At 45.2% G+C, this 12899-nt stretch overlaps 1 protein-coding gene across 1 annotated transcript in view; it reads right to left on the bottom strand.

Moving 5' to 3' along the window:
- Positions 1 to 12899, bottom strand: part of LOC306650833 (ninein-like protein) — a 136084-nt gene that overhangs the window by 36342 nt on the left and 86843 nt on the right. The window contains 4 exon segments of the mRNA XM_079123159.1: positions 4979 to 5119; positions 5748 to 5884; positions 10204 to 10377; positions 12608 to 12760. Of these exon segments, the coding sequence (XP_078979285.1) occupies positions 4979 to 5119; positions 5748 to 5884; positions 10204 to 10377; positions 12608 to 12760 (605 nt within the window).

Below are 12899 nucleotides of genomic sequence, written 5' to 3'. Positions count from 1 at the left end.
AGAAATACCCAAAGGGCAAGAAGACGGAAGGAAGACATCTGTTCCTTAGGAAAAAAACATTATGACAAATGACTAACGCTTCACAATTATTTTGGCTAGTTTTAAAACTACTACTTTTACAACATACAATATTTGATCCTATCACCCCATTCTTCAGAAATCTTTAAAATATACAATAAAAGGAAAAAGGTTAAATAAAAGACGGCAGACCCACATAACGGGATGCTCTGTAGCCATCAGAAAGTATATGTAATATGTCATCTTATAAATTATTATGTGCATAGAAAAAAGAAGTGAAGGACATTGAAAAGAGTGATCCTTTCACTGGTAGGATTTCTGGTGTTATTTTTCTTTTTATTTTCTAATTTTTTACTAACATACATATTAAGAAAAATCTAACCCAACCATAAAAGTTACCCACAGGAACCTACTGATAATTTCCCCACTGTTCACAGAATGAGATTCAACATCCCAAGAGGCTCTCTGGGCTTTGGCTCAGCATTTCTTCATGTGTCCCTCAACCAGATTCAGAGAGAGAGAACACCTTAGAGTTTATGATCCTAATTCCTAGAAAAGACATCACCAAGTTCTTTCCAGGGGTTGGAAGTTAATCAAGCCTCACACAACCCAACTGAGTAAATTAACTCTTGGTTACTCAAGAGGATGATCCAAAGTCAATTTACTTTTAGATTGTTGGATATATCTGTTTAAAAAAGGAGTCTTCTTTGTCGGGTATAGTGGCACACACCTGTAATCCCAGCAACCTGAGGGCTCAGTCAAGAGGATCACAAGTTCAAGACCATACTCGGCAAATTGAACAATACCCTAAGCAAATTAATAAGACTTAATTTGTCTCAAAATGAAAACATAAAAAGGGCTAGGATGTGGCTCAGGAGTTAAGTGCTCTAGGTCAATCCCCCAGTGCCAAAAAAAATAAAAATCATGAAGCAAATGGTAACCATTGCTGAAAGAGACGTTAGGAGAATGGGGGTGGGTGGGTTATCGAGACAGGAAATGACTTCCAGTAACCTACCTATTGGCCTCTCTCAGTAAACTTTCCATCTTTTTTTCAGCTTTGTTTTTTTCACCTTTACGGTGCTGGGGATAGAAACCAGGGCCTTGTGCATACTAGGCAAGTGCTCTACAACCGAGTTATACCCTTGACCCTTTTCATTTCTATTTTAACAAATAGTTTCACTCTGCAGATACCCAGAACAAACTTCCCAAGCAGTTCTGGGAAGGCAGAAACTAAGAGAATAGCTTAGGGAAAAGATAAAGCACCTTGTCAAGACAAGAGTAGCCTTCACTATGAGGATTTCCCAACTTGGCTATCAGGAACTCATGTAGCCACAGTGTACACACAAAAGCTGGGCTGGTCTCCTCAGACACACCAGTGAATGGAGACTGTCAACTGCTGATGGGAGCAGAAACATCACTGACTCACTTCTTTTTTTTAATTTTTATTTGTTCTAATTAGTTATACATGAAAGCAGAATGCTTACAACTCACTGTACACAAATGGAACACTTCTCTTCTCTGGCTGTATACCATGCAGAGTCACACTGTTTGTGCAATCATACAAGTACATAGGGTAATAATGTCCATCTAATTCCACCATCCTTCCCATGCCCACACCCCCTCTCCTTTTTTCCCTCCCCTCTGCCCAATCCAAAGTTCCTCCATTCTTCCTTGCTACCCACCCCCATTATGGATCAGCATCCGCATATCAGAGAAAACATTTGGCCTTTGGTTTTTTGGGGATTGGTTTATTTCACTTAGCATGATATTCTCCAATTTCATCCGTTTATCTACAAATGCCATAATTTCATTCTTCTTTAAGGTTGAGTAATATTCCATTGTGTACATATACTACATTTTCTTTATCCATTCATCTGCTGAAGGGCATCTAGGTTGGTTCCATAGTTAGCTATTGTGAATTGAGCTGCTATAAACATTGATATGGCTGTGTCACTGTAGTATGCTGATTCCTTTGGGTATATGCTGAGGAGTGGGATAGCTGGGTCAAATGGTGGTTCCATTCCAAGTTTTCTAAGGAATCTCCATACTGCTTTCCAGAGTGGTTGCATCAATTTGCAGTCCCAACAACAATGTATGATGTACCTTTTCCCCTTTACCAACACTTATGGTTGTTTATATTCTTGATAACTGCCATTCTGACTAGAGTGAGATGAAATCTTAGTTTTAATTTGCATTTCTCTAATTGCTAGAGACATTGAACATTTTTTAAATATATTTGTTGATCAATTGTACATCATCTTCTGTGAAGTGTTGTCTGTTCAGTTCCTTAGTCCATTTATTGATTGGGTTATTTGCTTTTTGAGTGTTAAGTTTTTTGAGTTCTTTATATATCCTGGAGATTAGTGCACTATCTGATGTGCATGTGGTAGATATTTTCACTGACTCACTTAAACACTCCATTTGCAGGGGGCTCAAGATGGAAACCCTGGCACACCTCAACCACAGGAAGGTCAAGTGCCCTGACTATGTTACTTGGTAGGCCTCCAACATCTGGGCTTTTTGGCTTACCCAGACACCTCTTTATGGTGAAGTCACTATTTATTACCTCAGGACTAACTGGAAACACTTTTTAAGTTTGGTGAAAGGACACTTAATTTTGAGCTTTCTTGAAAATTACCAAAATCCTGCAAGGGCCTTCGATTTGGTAGCTGGTGGAAGCAAGTGTATAACTATCCTGGTTCACACACACACTCTTTCTCATACACACACACACACACACACACACACACACACACACACGTACTCACATACTTGTTCTTTCAGAAACACATCTACACAGTCACTCTCTCACACACATGTATCCTGCCACAGTGCCATTTCTTGCACATTCCTCCCAACACCACATCAAGGTATGTGTGGGCCTTGGCCTGCTGTGTTGGTCTTCCCCAGCCACCGTGGATGGGAAGGGGACATGGTAGGCACAGGTGGACACAGTAAAGAGTCCCGCCTTGACTAAAGCCTGCCCATGTGAATTGTCACATGTGGGAAGGTGGCTACTGTAGGAAGGGCAGTGGAGACCTGCTTCTACCCAGTGCAGACCTGAGTACACAGGTTGTGGAGAAGAACTGACTAAGGACCACAGCTGACCCGGAGCAAAGTGACCAAACTCTTGACTGCTTAGTGCTTCTTTCACTTAAGATTCCATTTTCTTGTACTCCCAAACTAAATAAGTTGTCTTAGAAACAATACAAGCCTGGCACAGTGGCACACACTTGTAATCCCAGCGATTTGGGAGGCTGAGGCAGGAAGATTGCAGGTTCAAAGCCAGCCTCAGTAACTTAGCAAGGCTCTAAGCAACTTAGTGAGTCCCTGTCTCAAAATAAAAAAAAATAAAAGGCCGGAGATGTGGCTCAGTGGTTAAGAGACCCCGGGTTCAATCCCTGATACGGAAACAAAACAAAACAGAAAAACTAGTGTAAGAATAGGAGCGAGAAGACTAGGTTTCAGTTTAATGCATCCTCACAAGATTGTGGGCAAGTTACTGAACTGCTTCGACTCTCTGTTTCTTTGGCTGAAAACAGAATTAAAAATGGCCTATTTGGGATTGGAGAGGCTCTTAGGTGAGACACCATCTGCATAGACAAAAGTATTCATATCAGCTTCATAAGCCAGAAAAGTCTTCATGGGAGCCTGAGACCATGTTGTCTCCTCAACTTCTGAGCCTCAGGCTACATAGCTAAGGTGCCAGGGTGTCTTTGGCAAAGGAAGAATGGGTTTTTGGTCTAAACCCAAGGTTTAGTCAAATGCAAAGTGCCATGAGGCAGGTATTGGATGCTGAGTGTCCCATCCACTGGAACCAATCTGCAGCCTCTATGACAGCCCAGGCTGTCTGTCCACACCAAGAGAGGTGCTGTCCACAACTTCTCTGGCTCCTCCCAACCAACTCCCTGCTCATCTCTCTTCCCTACAAGTCACAATGATGCCAAGAGTCTCCTTGCTGGCTGAGTGCATGCTCCAAGGTGTACATAAGACATATAAGGAAGGGTAAAAATGCCTACGAAATCCTTTTAACTGCCCGCGAGGGCTGTGTCAGAGGCTTTCTGTGTATCTTGAATGACACCCACAGTGTATGGACTGCTGTGAAAAAATGTCACTTTCAAATGCCACAAACACAGATGACAGGGGAGGCAAAGATGACAGGACAGGTCTTCAGAGTGATCAAGACATCCCTGCCATCTTTCTCTTACTCCCTCTTTCTCTCCTTGTGTGGGGGAGGTACATGGCTGAGCCCTGCTAGGGGCCACATGGTGGTAAGCACTGGGCTCTGGGCTGGCTCCACCCACTGCCCACTAAGACTCCCACAGTAAGTACAGGAAGTCCCTTCCCTGCCACAGCCTGGGAAATCCTCATGGGTAGTATTTCCTCAAATGTTTCTGGCTTATAACCAGAGAGGACTTTTTGTCCTTTTCCCTGGTCTATCTAGCTGCCAAGTCCACACACTGAAACCATACTAGGGCTTGGCTCAGCACACTGGAGTTGTAACATGTGAATTAGATCTTGGTTCCTGGGTTCCTTCTACCTGCTGAGACAATCAGAAGCCATTCACCAGCCACTCTCAAAGCATCTACAATCTCGCAGTCAAACAGGCACACATCCCGGTAATGAGCCTCCTCAGATTTTAAAAGGCAGACCCTGAAGTATATGAGGGTAGAGACAGGAGTTTTCCCCATAGCCCATGGACACACACAGCTGACACCAAGGCACTTTGCATCCACATCATAAAGACTGGGACTGCATTTTAGATGTACCTTCTCCTCTCAGAAAGGACATTCCCAAAGCTGTCTTCTGGCTCAGGTGAAACTCATGGTCTGAGCTCTGCATCACACACTCAGCAGCCCTGTGCCAACCTCTGCTCTCAGCCAGGGATCAGGAGAGGCCCCCAGGTGAAGAGGTGCTACCATAGCTGCCCAGAAGTCACTGCTCTGGGCCCAGAACCTACTTGATTTTTTTCTCTGTCAGTTGCTCCAGGGCAGAGTGGCAGTCATCCATCTCTTTCACAAACTCCAGGTTCCTCTTCTCGGCTCTCTCTAGGTCCTGTCTTGCCTTATCTCGCTCCCGCACCAGCTGCTCCACTTGTCCTCTGCCACGGGAAGGAGACAGGTCAGATGGGGTCCCCACCATAGACCTGACATGCCCCACCTGGGCCCACTCTTGGTCCCATGAGTCCCATGTCTATGTAATATGATAAAAACAGATGCATTAACAGGACCACATATGGGCCAGCACATGCTGACTTCACTGTCCCCCACAACCACCTCCTAGTGTGTTTTCTACAGCTGCTATGTCCATTTGAGGGAGGTATGGAGGGAGGAAGAGGGGGGAGCAGGGGGAGGGGGGGAGCCCTCCCCCAATGCTTGGTAAGTAAAGTTTCTAGAAGGCTTTTGACCCAGGAAGTTTGCAACTAGAGCTCCTGCAGTGTGCCACATATCTAGATGAGTTCAGGATGTGTGAGGATTTATCTGTGGGCCCTTTGTCTCCAGCTAGGCCAAAGAGCCCTTGGATTCCAGATACCTAATCTGCAATGAATGCATAAAGGGAAGGAAAATATCAGCCACCATTATCCCTGTTGGTCACAGTCCTGCACTGCTGCCTGACATCTGAGCAAGTATAAGTGAGTCTCTCAGAGAAAAAGGTGACTTGTGTGTGTGATCTTGGCTCTGGTCACCTCACAGTTTTACCCCAATCCCTGGTCCCTGCTGGGTTCTTACTGGTGGTAGCTTAGCTCCTGACGGTAGCAGGCCAGGGCTGCCTGCTGGACAACACCATCAACTGTCAGGAGCTCATTGTCGAGGGCCCAGGTCAACTCCAAAAGGTTCACCTTCTCATCCATGCTGAAGTCCAGGCTCTGGAAGTAGCAAGCCCCAGTGGGCACAAGAGGATGAGGAGCTTCTCCAAACATACGTCCTTGCTTTCCTAAGGACAGTCCAGGGACCCAGATCCATAATGTCTATTGCCTGCCAGTAACTATCTCTCTTTGACTACGAAAGTCTCCCGTTGGGGGAATGCCTATTCAGCCCCAAGTAACTCTAGAGGCTGCCCCTACTTCCTTGTCATGAGGCGTTCCCCATGGTATTCCTCTAAACATGAGGCCACCTATCCCTATCAACACTGTTCTCGGTCATCCTTGTCTCTGCCTCAGGGGTGGGTGCTACCCAGGCTGGGCAGAGCCCCCTTGTCTAGAGAAAGTTTGAGGTGTAAAAAGGGCATAACAAGCACCTCAAGGGGACTGAAGTGGAGACCAGGGAGGCAGGTCCTTTATCCCTCAGAAGCCAACTGTGTTAAGTCCTGAATAAGACTTAGGAAGCCCCACATGAGGAGGCTTGCCCAGCAGCTAACAAAGCAAGATAGGAGAGAAAAGGGGAAACCCAATACCACCACTTGACTCAGATGCTGCCATACCTGAAGTCCATTTCCCTGGCACCCACTCAGGTCCCTAAGATTCTCCTTTTGACTAAGCTATTTGCATTGGGGTTTTGCCATTTCAAACTAAGAGAATTCTGATTCATCTATCTCTATGAAACACATATAAGGATAGATGATTCTGTCAGTAGAATGATGTATCATACAGGGGAGCCACAGCCATGTGCATCCGAGAGAGATTCTGTTTCCCTTCAGAATTTGAAAAAATCAAGTTAAAAGAACAATTTATGTCATGTGTATCTTACAATAATACAAAAAGAACAGAACACCCTTGGTTCAATTGGCCAGTAACTAATGTTTTACCACACTAGTTTTTTCATCATCAAGTATTCCTGACTCCTGCTTCCTACTATGACTTCTAAAAAATTATGAAGTCACACAAGGATCCAGAAGCAGGCATCACATCAGAGTCTATGGGAGAAGGTGCCATGACATGCCCAGTTCCCCTGGGGACTTGGGGTTGCTCCTGAGAAATGAAGACTTGAATTTCATAGCTGTCCACTTTCTAGCATCTCTGGATAAGAAATGGGGAGCACATGGAGCAGCAGGACACTGAGGCTGTATGACAGAGCACACCCTTCTCTGCAAGGGTATCACCAGAGGGGGTGTGGGGAAGTGACAGAAACCTGCCACAGCTGCAGCTGCCTGACCGAAGAGCAGGAGTCATCAGAAACTACAGTGGCACATGTGGGAGTCAGCCTCCAAGAGAGCCCATGGCTCCTGGCCTTCTGAGTGCTCCGCTTCCACGCTAAACAGAATTGATGGTGTAACAAACAGAATACTAAGGAAGCAACAGCATGTGATATGCAGGCCTAAGTCACCAGACATGTGGTCGCCTCCTTGCTCTGACCGCTCCTTCTGCAGCAACCAGCTGCCATGTTGTAAGGACACTTAAGCAGCCCTAGTGAGAGGCCCACATGGCAAGGGACAAAGGTCTGCTGCCTGTGGTGAGCATCAGCCTGTCACTTGTGTGAATGCACCATCCTGAAAGTGATCTCCAGCCCCAGATGGGCCTATGGAAGACTGTGGCACTGGCTAACATCTGCCTACATCCTCACAAGGGGTTAGGACCATCTGCTCAGCTAATTCCAAATACCTCATCCACAGAAACTGTATGAGGCAAGAAATGGTATATGTATTGTAGGGTATGATTTAGTGATAATCTGCTAACGAGTGAGGGTCTTCTCTCAGAGCAGCACCAGGAGGAACATCTTCATCACGGGCCCCACTGTGGAGGTAGGTAAGAAGTGCAATGGCACTGGTTGGAGACCTGGAGGAGCCAGGTGTGTGGTATCTGGAGATACGGAAGTCAAGGACTCTCTCTGTCAGTGCTTCCCTCCCAGAAGAAAGATCTCTCAGGTGCTCACTGCTCTTTAAAGGGTCAGAGACCTGTGCTACTGCTGGCAGCTCCACGAAGCAGTTATTGGTAACCTCATGTGGCAGAAAGGGCCCAGATGTGGAGTAACAGATGTCTCAATGACATTCCACCCATCCTGAGTTCCAGGTAAGCTACTGACTCCATCTGGGTCCAAGTCACCCCACTGTCAAGAACACATAGGAGCACCTTCAGGACTAATGTGAGGATTCAATAAGGTCACATGCTCGACAGGTACTTGCTAGGTATCTAGGTGCTGAGAGAGATTCATTCAACTTTGTTGCTATCTCAATAAAATAAAACCAAAACCTGAAAGCAATTGGTAAATTGCAAAAGAAATGAGAACACCATCTGATAAAAAGAAAGCAATAGCCAGGTGTGGTGGTGCACACCTATAATCCCAGTGGCTTGGGAGGCTGAGGCAGGAGGATCGAAAGTTCAAAGTCAGCCTCAGCAATGTACCAAGGCCTTAAGCAACTTAGCAAGAACCTGTTTCAAAAAGTTTTTTAAAAATTTAACATTAAAAATGATGGGCAGGGGGAGCTCAGTGGTTAAGCACCCCTGGGTTCAATCCCTGGTACCAAAACAAACAAACAAACAAAAAACAATAAAAGGAGTGAGTTCTGAAATAATGGAAAAGGCAAGACAAAGCCTCATCACTGATCAGACCAGGACAGCAGCCAGGATGCCTTTCCTTGCACCAAGGAAATATCAGCAGAGCAGTTCTGCTCTCTATCTTTCCTGAATGAAAGTTTTGGTGATCCCAATTTAGCCTCTGATTTTCTGAACAATCATGACGGCAGCTGTCCAGACATAGCTTTGCCATTCTGTCAGGGACAGTAAAGAGATGGCAAAGGCTAAGTTTGGGATCCAGAGGGTCTCCACCCACAGAGGCAGGTTGACTGAAAGGCTTTTTTGGGACTCCTTTATGCCCTGTTGGTTTTCACTAACAGGGGTGTTTTTGGAAACAATATGACAGAGCCTACAAAGAGTTAAAAAGTGTAATTTCAGGAATACCATACAAAGAATTGTAGCATAATCCAAATTGTAAGAACAAAGTTGTAAACTATTTATAAAATCATCATATTTCCTTAATGTAACTATCATAATTTTTACAAATATAAAATGGAATCTTTAATAAAGAATAAAAATATTCTCAAAAAAAAAAAGAATTGCAGCATAGAAGCATGAGAATGTTTTTACAAATACTGATATTTCTAATAGGGAAAAATCTGGAAACAACTTACACTGTCTGAGAGTGGACACATAAATTAGCCAGATACATGGTATGATATCAACTTTGAAAAAAACTTCTAAAGTAGAATGTATATGTATTTTTTATGTGCCAGGAAAAAAATACAGAATACCCACCAAGTTGTCAGTTGTTGCCCCTGGCTTGGAGCTCCAGGAATGGAAACAAAACAGGGACAGCCTTACTTTCTTATTTTATAGATTTCTGTATATATGAAAAATTTTTTAAACAGTATTAGGGATTGAACTCAGGGTCCCTCTGTCATTGAGTTACATCCTCAGTTCTTTTTTAAATTTTTATTTTGATACAAGGTCTTGCTAATTTGCTGAGGTTGGCCCCAAACTTGCAATCTGCCTATTTCAGCCTCCTGAGTAGCTAGCTGGGATTACAGATATGCTTACAGCAACCAGCCAGCAGACAACTTTTTTTTATTAAAAAAGTAAAATCTGGAAAGGAAAATAATAAATCTAGCTCATGGCATTTCCCCAAGGCAGTCTTTCCCTTGCTCATCTGTTCCCTGTGAACCTCTGACTCTGCCACTCCAGGGCAGAGCTCTCTCCAAATCCTGAGGGCTGGCCCTATGGCCTCAGAAGGAAGCTTCCTGGGTGCCCTCAAGAACAGGAGGTTGGTAAAGAAGAATGGGCCTCTCACTTTCAACCCCTGGTGGGGAAGGGTGTGTGGAGAGTGGGCACTATTGCAGGGGACTCTGAGCAATTCTGGTTCCCTATGGACTCTTCAGAACACGAGTGACAGTGGCACCCATTAGACCTCTTCACTAATTTGTGGCACTTGCCTCTTTTGTGTGGCAAGGGGGGAAAGTATGTAGACACAGTAACTTAACTTCATATGCACTTTTTCAGACCCTTATTTTCTCTGTATTTTATGTATCATCTTTTAAAATGTAAATTTCCTATATTATAATAGCAGAAATTGAAGGAAAAGATGTTTCCTCCAAGATTTTCCTATAAGGAATATTCTGCATAGAGCACCTATCCTGCCCTGTTCCTAGCATGGGGTGCTTTTTCCATCTTTCTCTGTGGAAACAATGCCCCCCACCCAGCCCAACTGCCCCCTGGATGCCACCCACCAGAGCAACTGTGAATGGTCAGTTCCAAACCTGCAAGATCTCCCTGCCATTCTGAATCCCTTCCCGTGCCCATGTAGCGATGACCTGCTCAGGAAAGGCAAAGCCACTACCATCATCAACACTGGAGAAGAAGCGCAGGCCTGAGCACACAGACACAAGAGATGAGGTGGTGGGGGTAGTGTGGCAGCCATTCTCCTCTGATACCTGCAACAATGGAAAAGGAAGATTGCCCTGAGCATATGGGTGACTGGAAGCCAGAGCATCTGCATGTTTTAAGGCTTTCCACTCTTACCAGCCTGTGCTTAGGACAATGCCTTCTCATTTAAGTATAAAACAAGAAACAACTCAGGTTATCATTAGCTTCTTTCCTAGACGAAAGAGGCAGGGCATAGGATATGTCCAAAATCACATTGGATCTTCAGGGCACAGAACAGGGATTTGCACCCAGGGACCCTGACCCCTGACCCCATGCTCTCTCAAGGACCCCCCAGGCACCTGCCTCTAATAACTGTCCATTTGAGGCCTCATACTGGGTTGGCCTGACAATCAGTCCTGGCTAGCACATGATTTAACATTAAGGGGTTTGACATTCTTCTCTCATGGTAGTAACAGTGTGCACCTGGTCTTACCAAAGGAAGAGTCTGGGAAGATACATGCCATACCAGGTAAATTCACTTTGAGAAAAAATGATAGGCCCCAAGCAGAATCTCACATTTCTTTACAACTCAGAGGCCACCACTCATGGTTTTTGGCACTGTTGGTGAGTTTATGAAGAAGGCAAAATCTCTCAGCCAGAAAGCTGCCTCTGAGACTTCAGTAGTATAAGAATTCAAAGGGCAAAGAATGATTTTCCATGTTGTTTTCTGCCCCAGGTAGGGTCCTTCCCTTTAAGCCCTCTGCTTGTCTGGGACACAGCAGGACTGGGGATGGCAGGACTTCCTGAATAACAGGGACCTCTGCTCACCAGGCTCTCTCCACACCCAAGGAAATTCCTTCCTCCCTGCCCTACATGGCACCTGTGGTGGCCTTGGTGGATGTCTGTATACAGTGGATATATGTGTATGGCAGTATGTGTATACATTAGGTGCACAAATACAGTGGATGTGGATGTGTGTACAGTGAGTACATATGAACAGTGAAGAGTGGGTTTGCAGTGGTGTGTATGTGTGTGTGCTTATATACAACTTACACAGTGTGCACATACACAGTAGGTATATGTGTATGCAGCTGTGCATGGGCCTCAAGTACACAGAGTATGGGGCAATGAGGGAAAATCACCCAGTGTCTGCAGTGCCCAGGAGAACAGAAGCAGCTCATCAAGGGCAGGAAGTGAGGTGGGCCATATACTTTGGGAGGGACCATAGCCTCTAGCACATTTTTAACTGCAGAACCTTGGCAGGTTAGACTACTGAGTAAGGAGCCCACTAATGGAAAATGTGGGACCCACGGTCCTCTTCAGTTGCCAGACCAGGGCCCAGGGGTGACTGATGACCTCTGGACAGAGGCACAGCCACTCTAGGACCCTGCTCCAGAGGCCAAAAGTGGCAAACAGAGACAGCTTTATTCAGAGGAGGTGTCTAACTAAACCAGCATGGGGCATGGTTCACTGGGACTCCATTTCAGTCTTTCTCACCTGTAGGGACTAACACCTTTCTTCTTTACCTGTTCTCATTAATTTTAGTCAGAAACTTAAGACTATCAGATGTACCCACCCCTAGTAAGGGGACAGTACTACTGGTCCTATATGATGCCCACCAGTAAAAAAGCATCCACACTATATCCCCAGAGCAACTGTGCCATCCTGTCCCAGTGCTGAGAGAAACAGTGCTGGCTCACTGAACAAAGTCACAATTTAAATAGCTGCCCAAAATTCACTTTCCTTAAATAGCATGGAGATATGATATCTGTGCAAAAGGTAAAATTCAGGACTGCAGAATGGGAAGAACTCAGCTAAGGAATATTGAGGATGGATTCTAGATAAGGTATAGCAGAAGACTTTGGCAGCCCAACCCTCAAAACCCAATGGGGGAAAAGGTAGGGAGGGAGTTCTCTTTTGGAACATATTACCATACCCACAATTGAGAAGACCCACTGAGGAAATGCTGTGTTCCACACAGTGTTCATCATCCTCCAGAATCCCTAAAAGGGGTTGACTGAACTATCCCCATCTTACAGATGGGCCTGAAACTCAAGAGAAGGTGAGTAACTCACCCTGTGATACACAGATGGGTAAAAGAAACACTGGATCACTCCCAGGTCTGTGTGGTTCCAAAATCTAAGCCACAAAGTTTCACATGTGCATAAGTATATGCACACACTGAGCCAGCTTCTGAGCACTTCAAGTAGTGATGGCTGCAAAGAGGCCAGCATCCTCAGTCATCAGGGAGTGACAACAGCTACTGCTGGAGTTTGAGATTTAAGTGCTCCATTTTACCTGATAATGAGACCAAGGCTTGCTTGATTTGAGCAGGGCAGAAGATTCCAGAAGTGAAGCAGGCTCATGATTGAACAGGCCAACCTGGAATTCCGCAAGACTCACTCTGCCATCTCCATCTTGATCCAATTTGTTAAACAGGTCTTCAAGTTCCTAGACAAAGACCACCACCTTCAGGCTTAGAGGGTCACCTCCCTCCCTCCCTCTGGCACCAAATGCCCAGCAAAGGCAGTCTGTTTGTCCTTATCCAAACCCAAAGCTGTATAGGCCACTTTCTTAAGGCCTCCTGACT

The sequence above is a fragment of the Sciurus vulgaris genome (assembly GCF_902686455.1).
Source record: "Sciurus vulgaris genome assembly, chromosome: 2".
Lineage (NCBI taxonomy): Eukaryota > Metazoa > Chordata > Mammalia > Rodentia > Sciuridae > Sciurus > Sciurus vulgaris.
The sequence above is the reverse complement of the archived record's forward strand: the minus strand, read 5'-3'. Positions and strand labels throughout refer to the sequence as shown.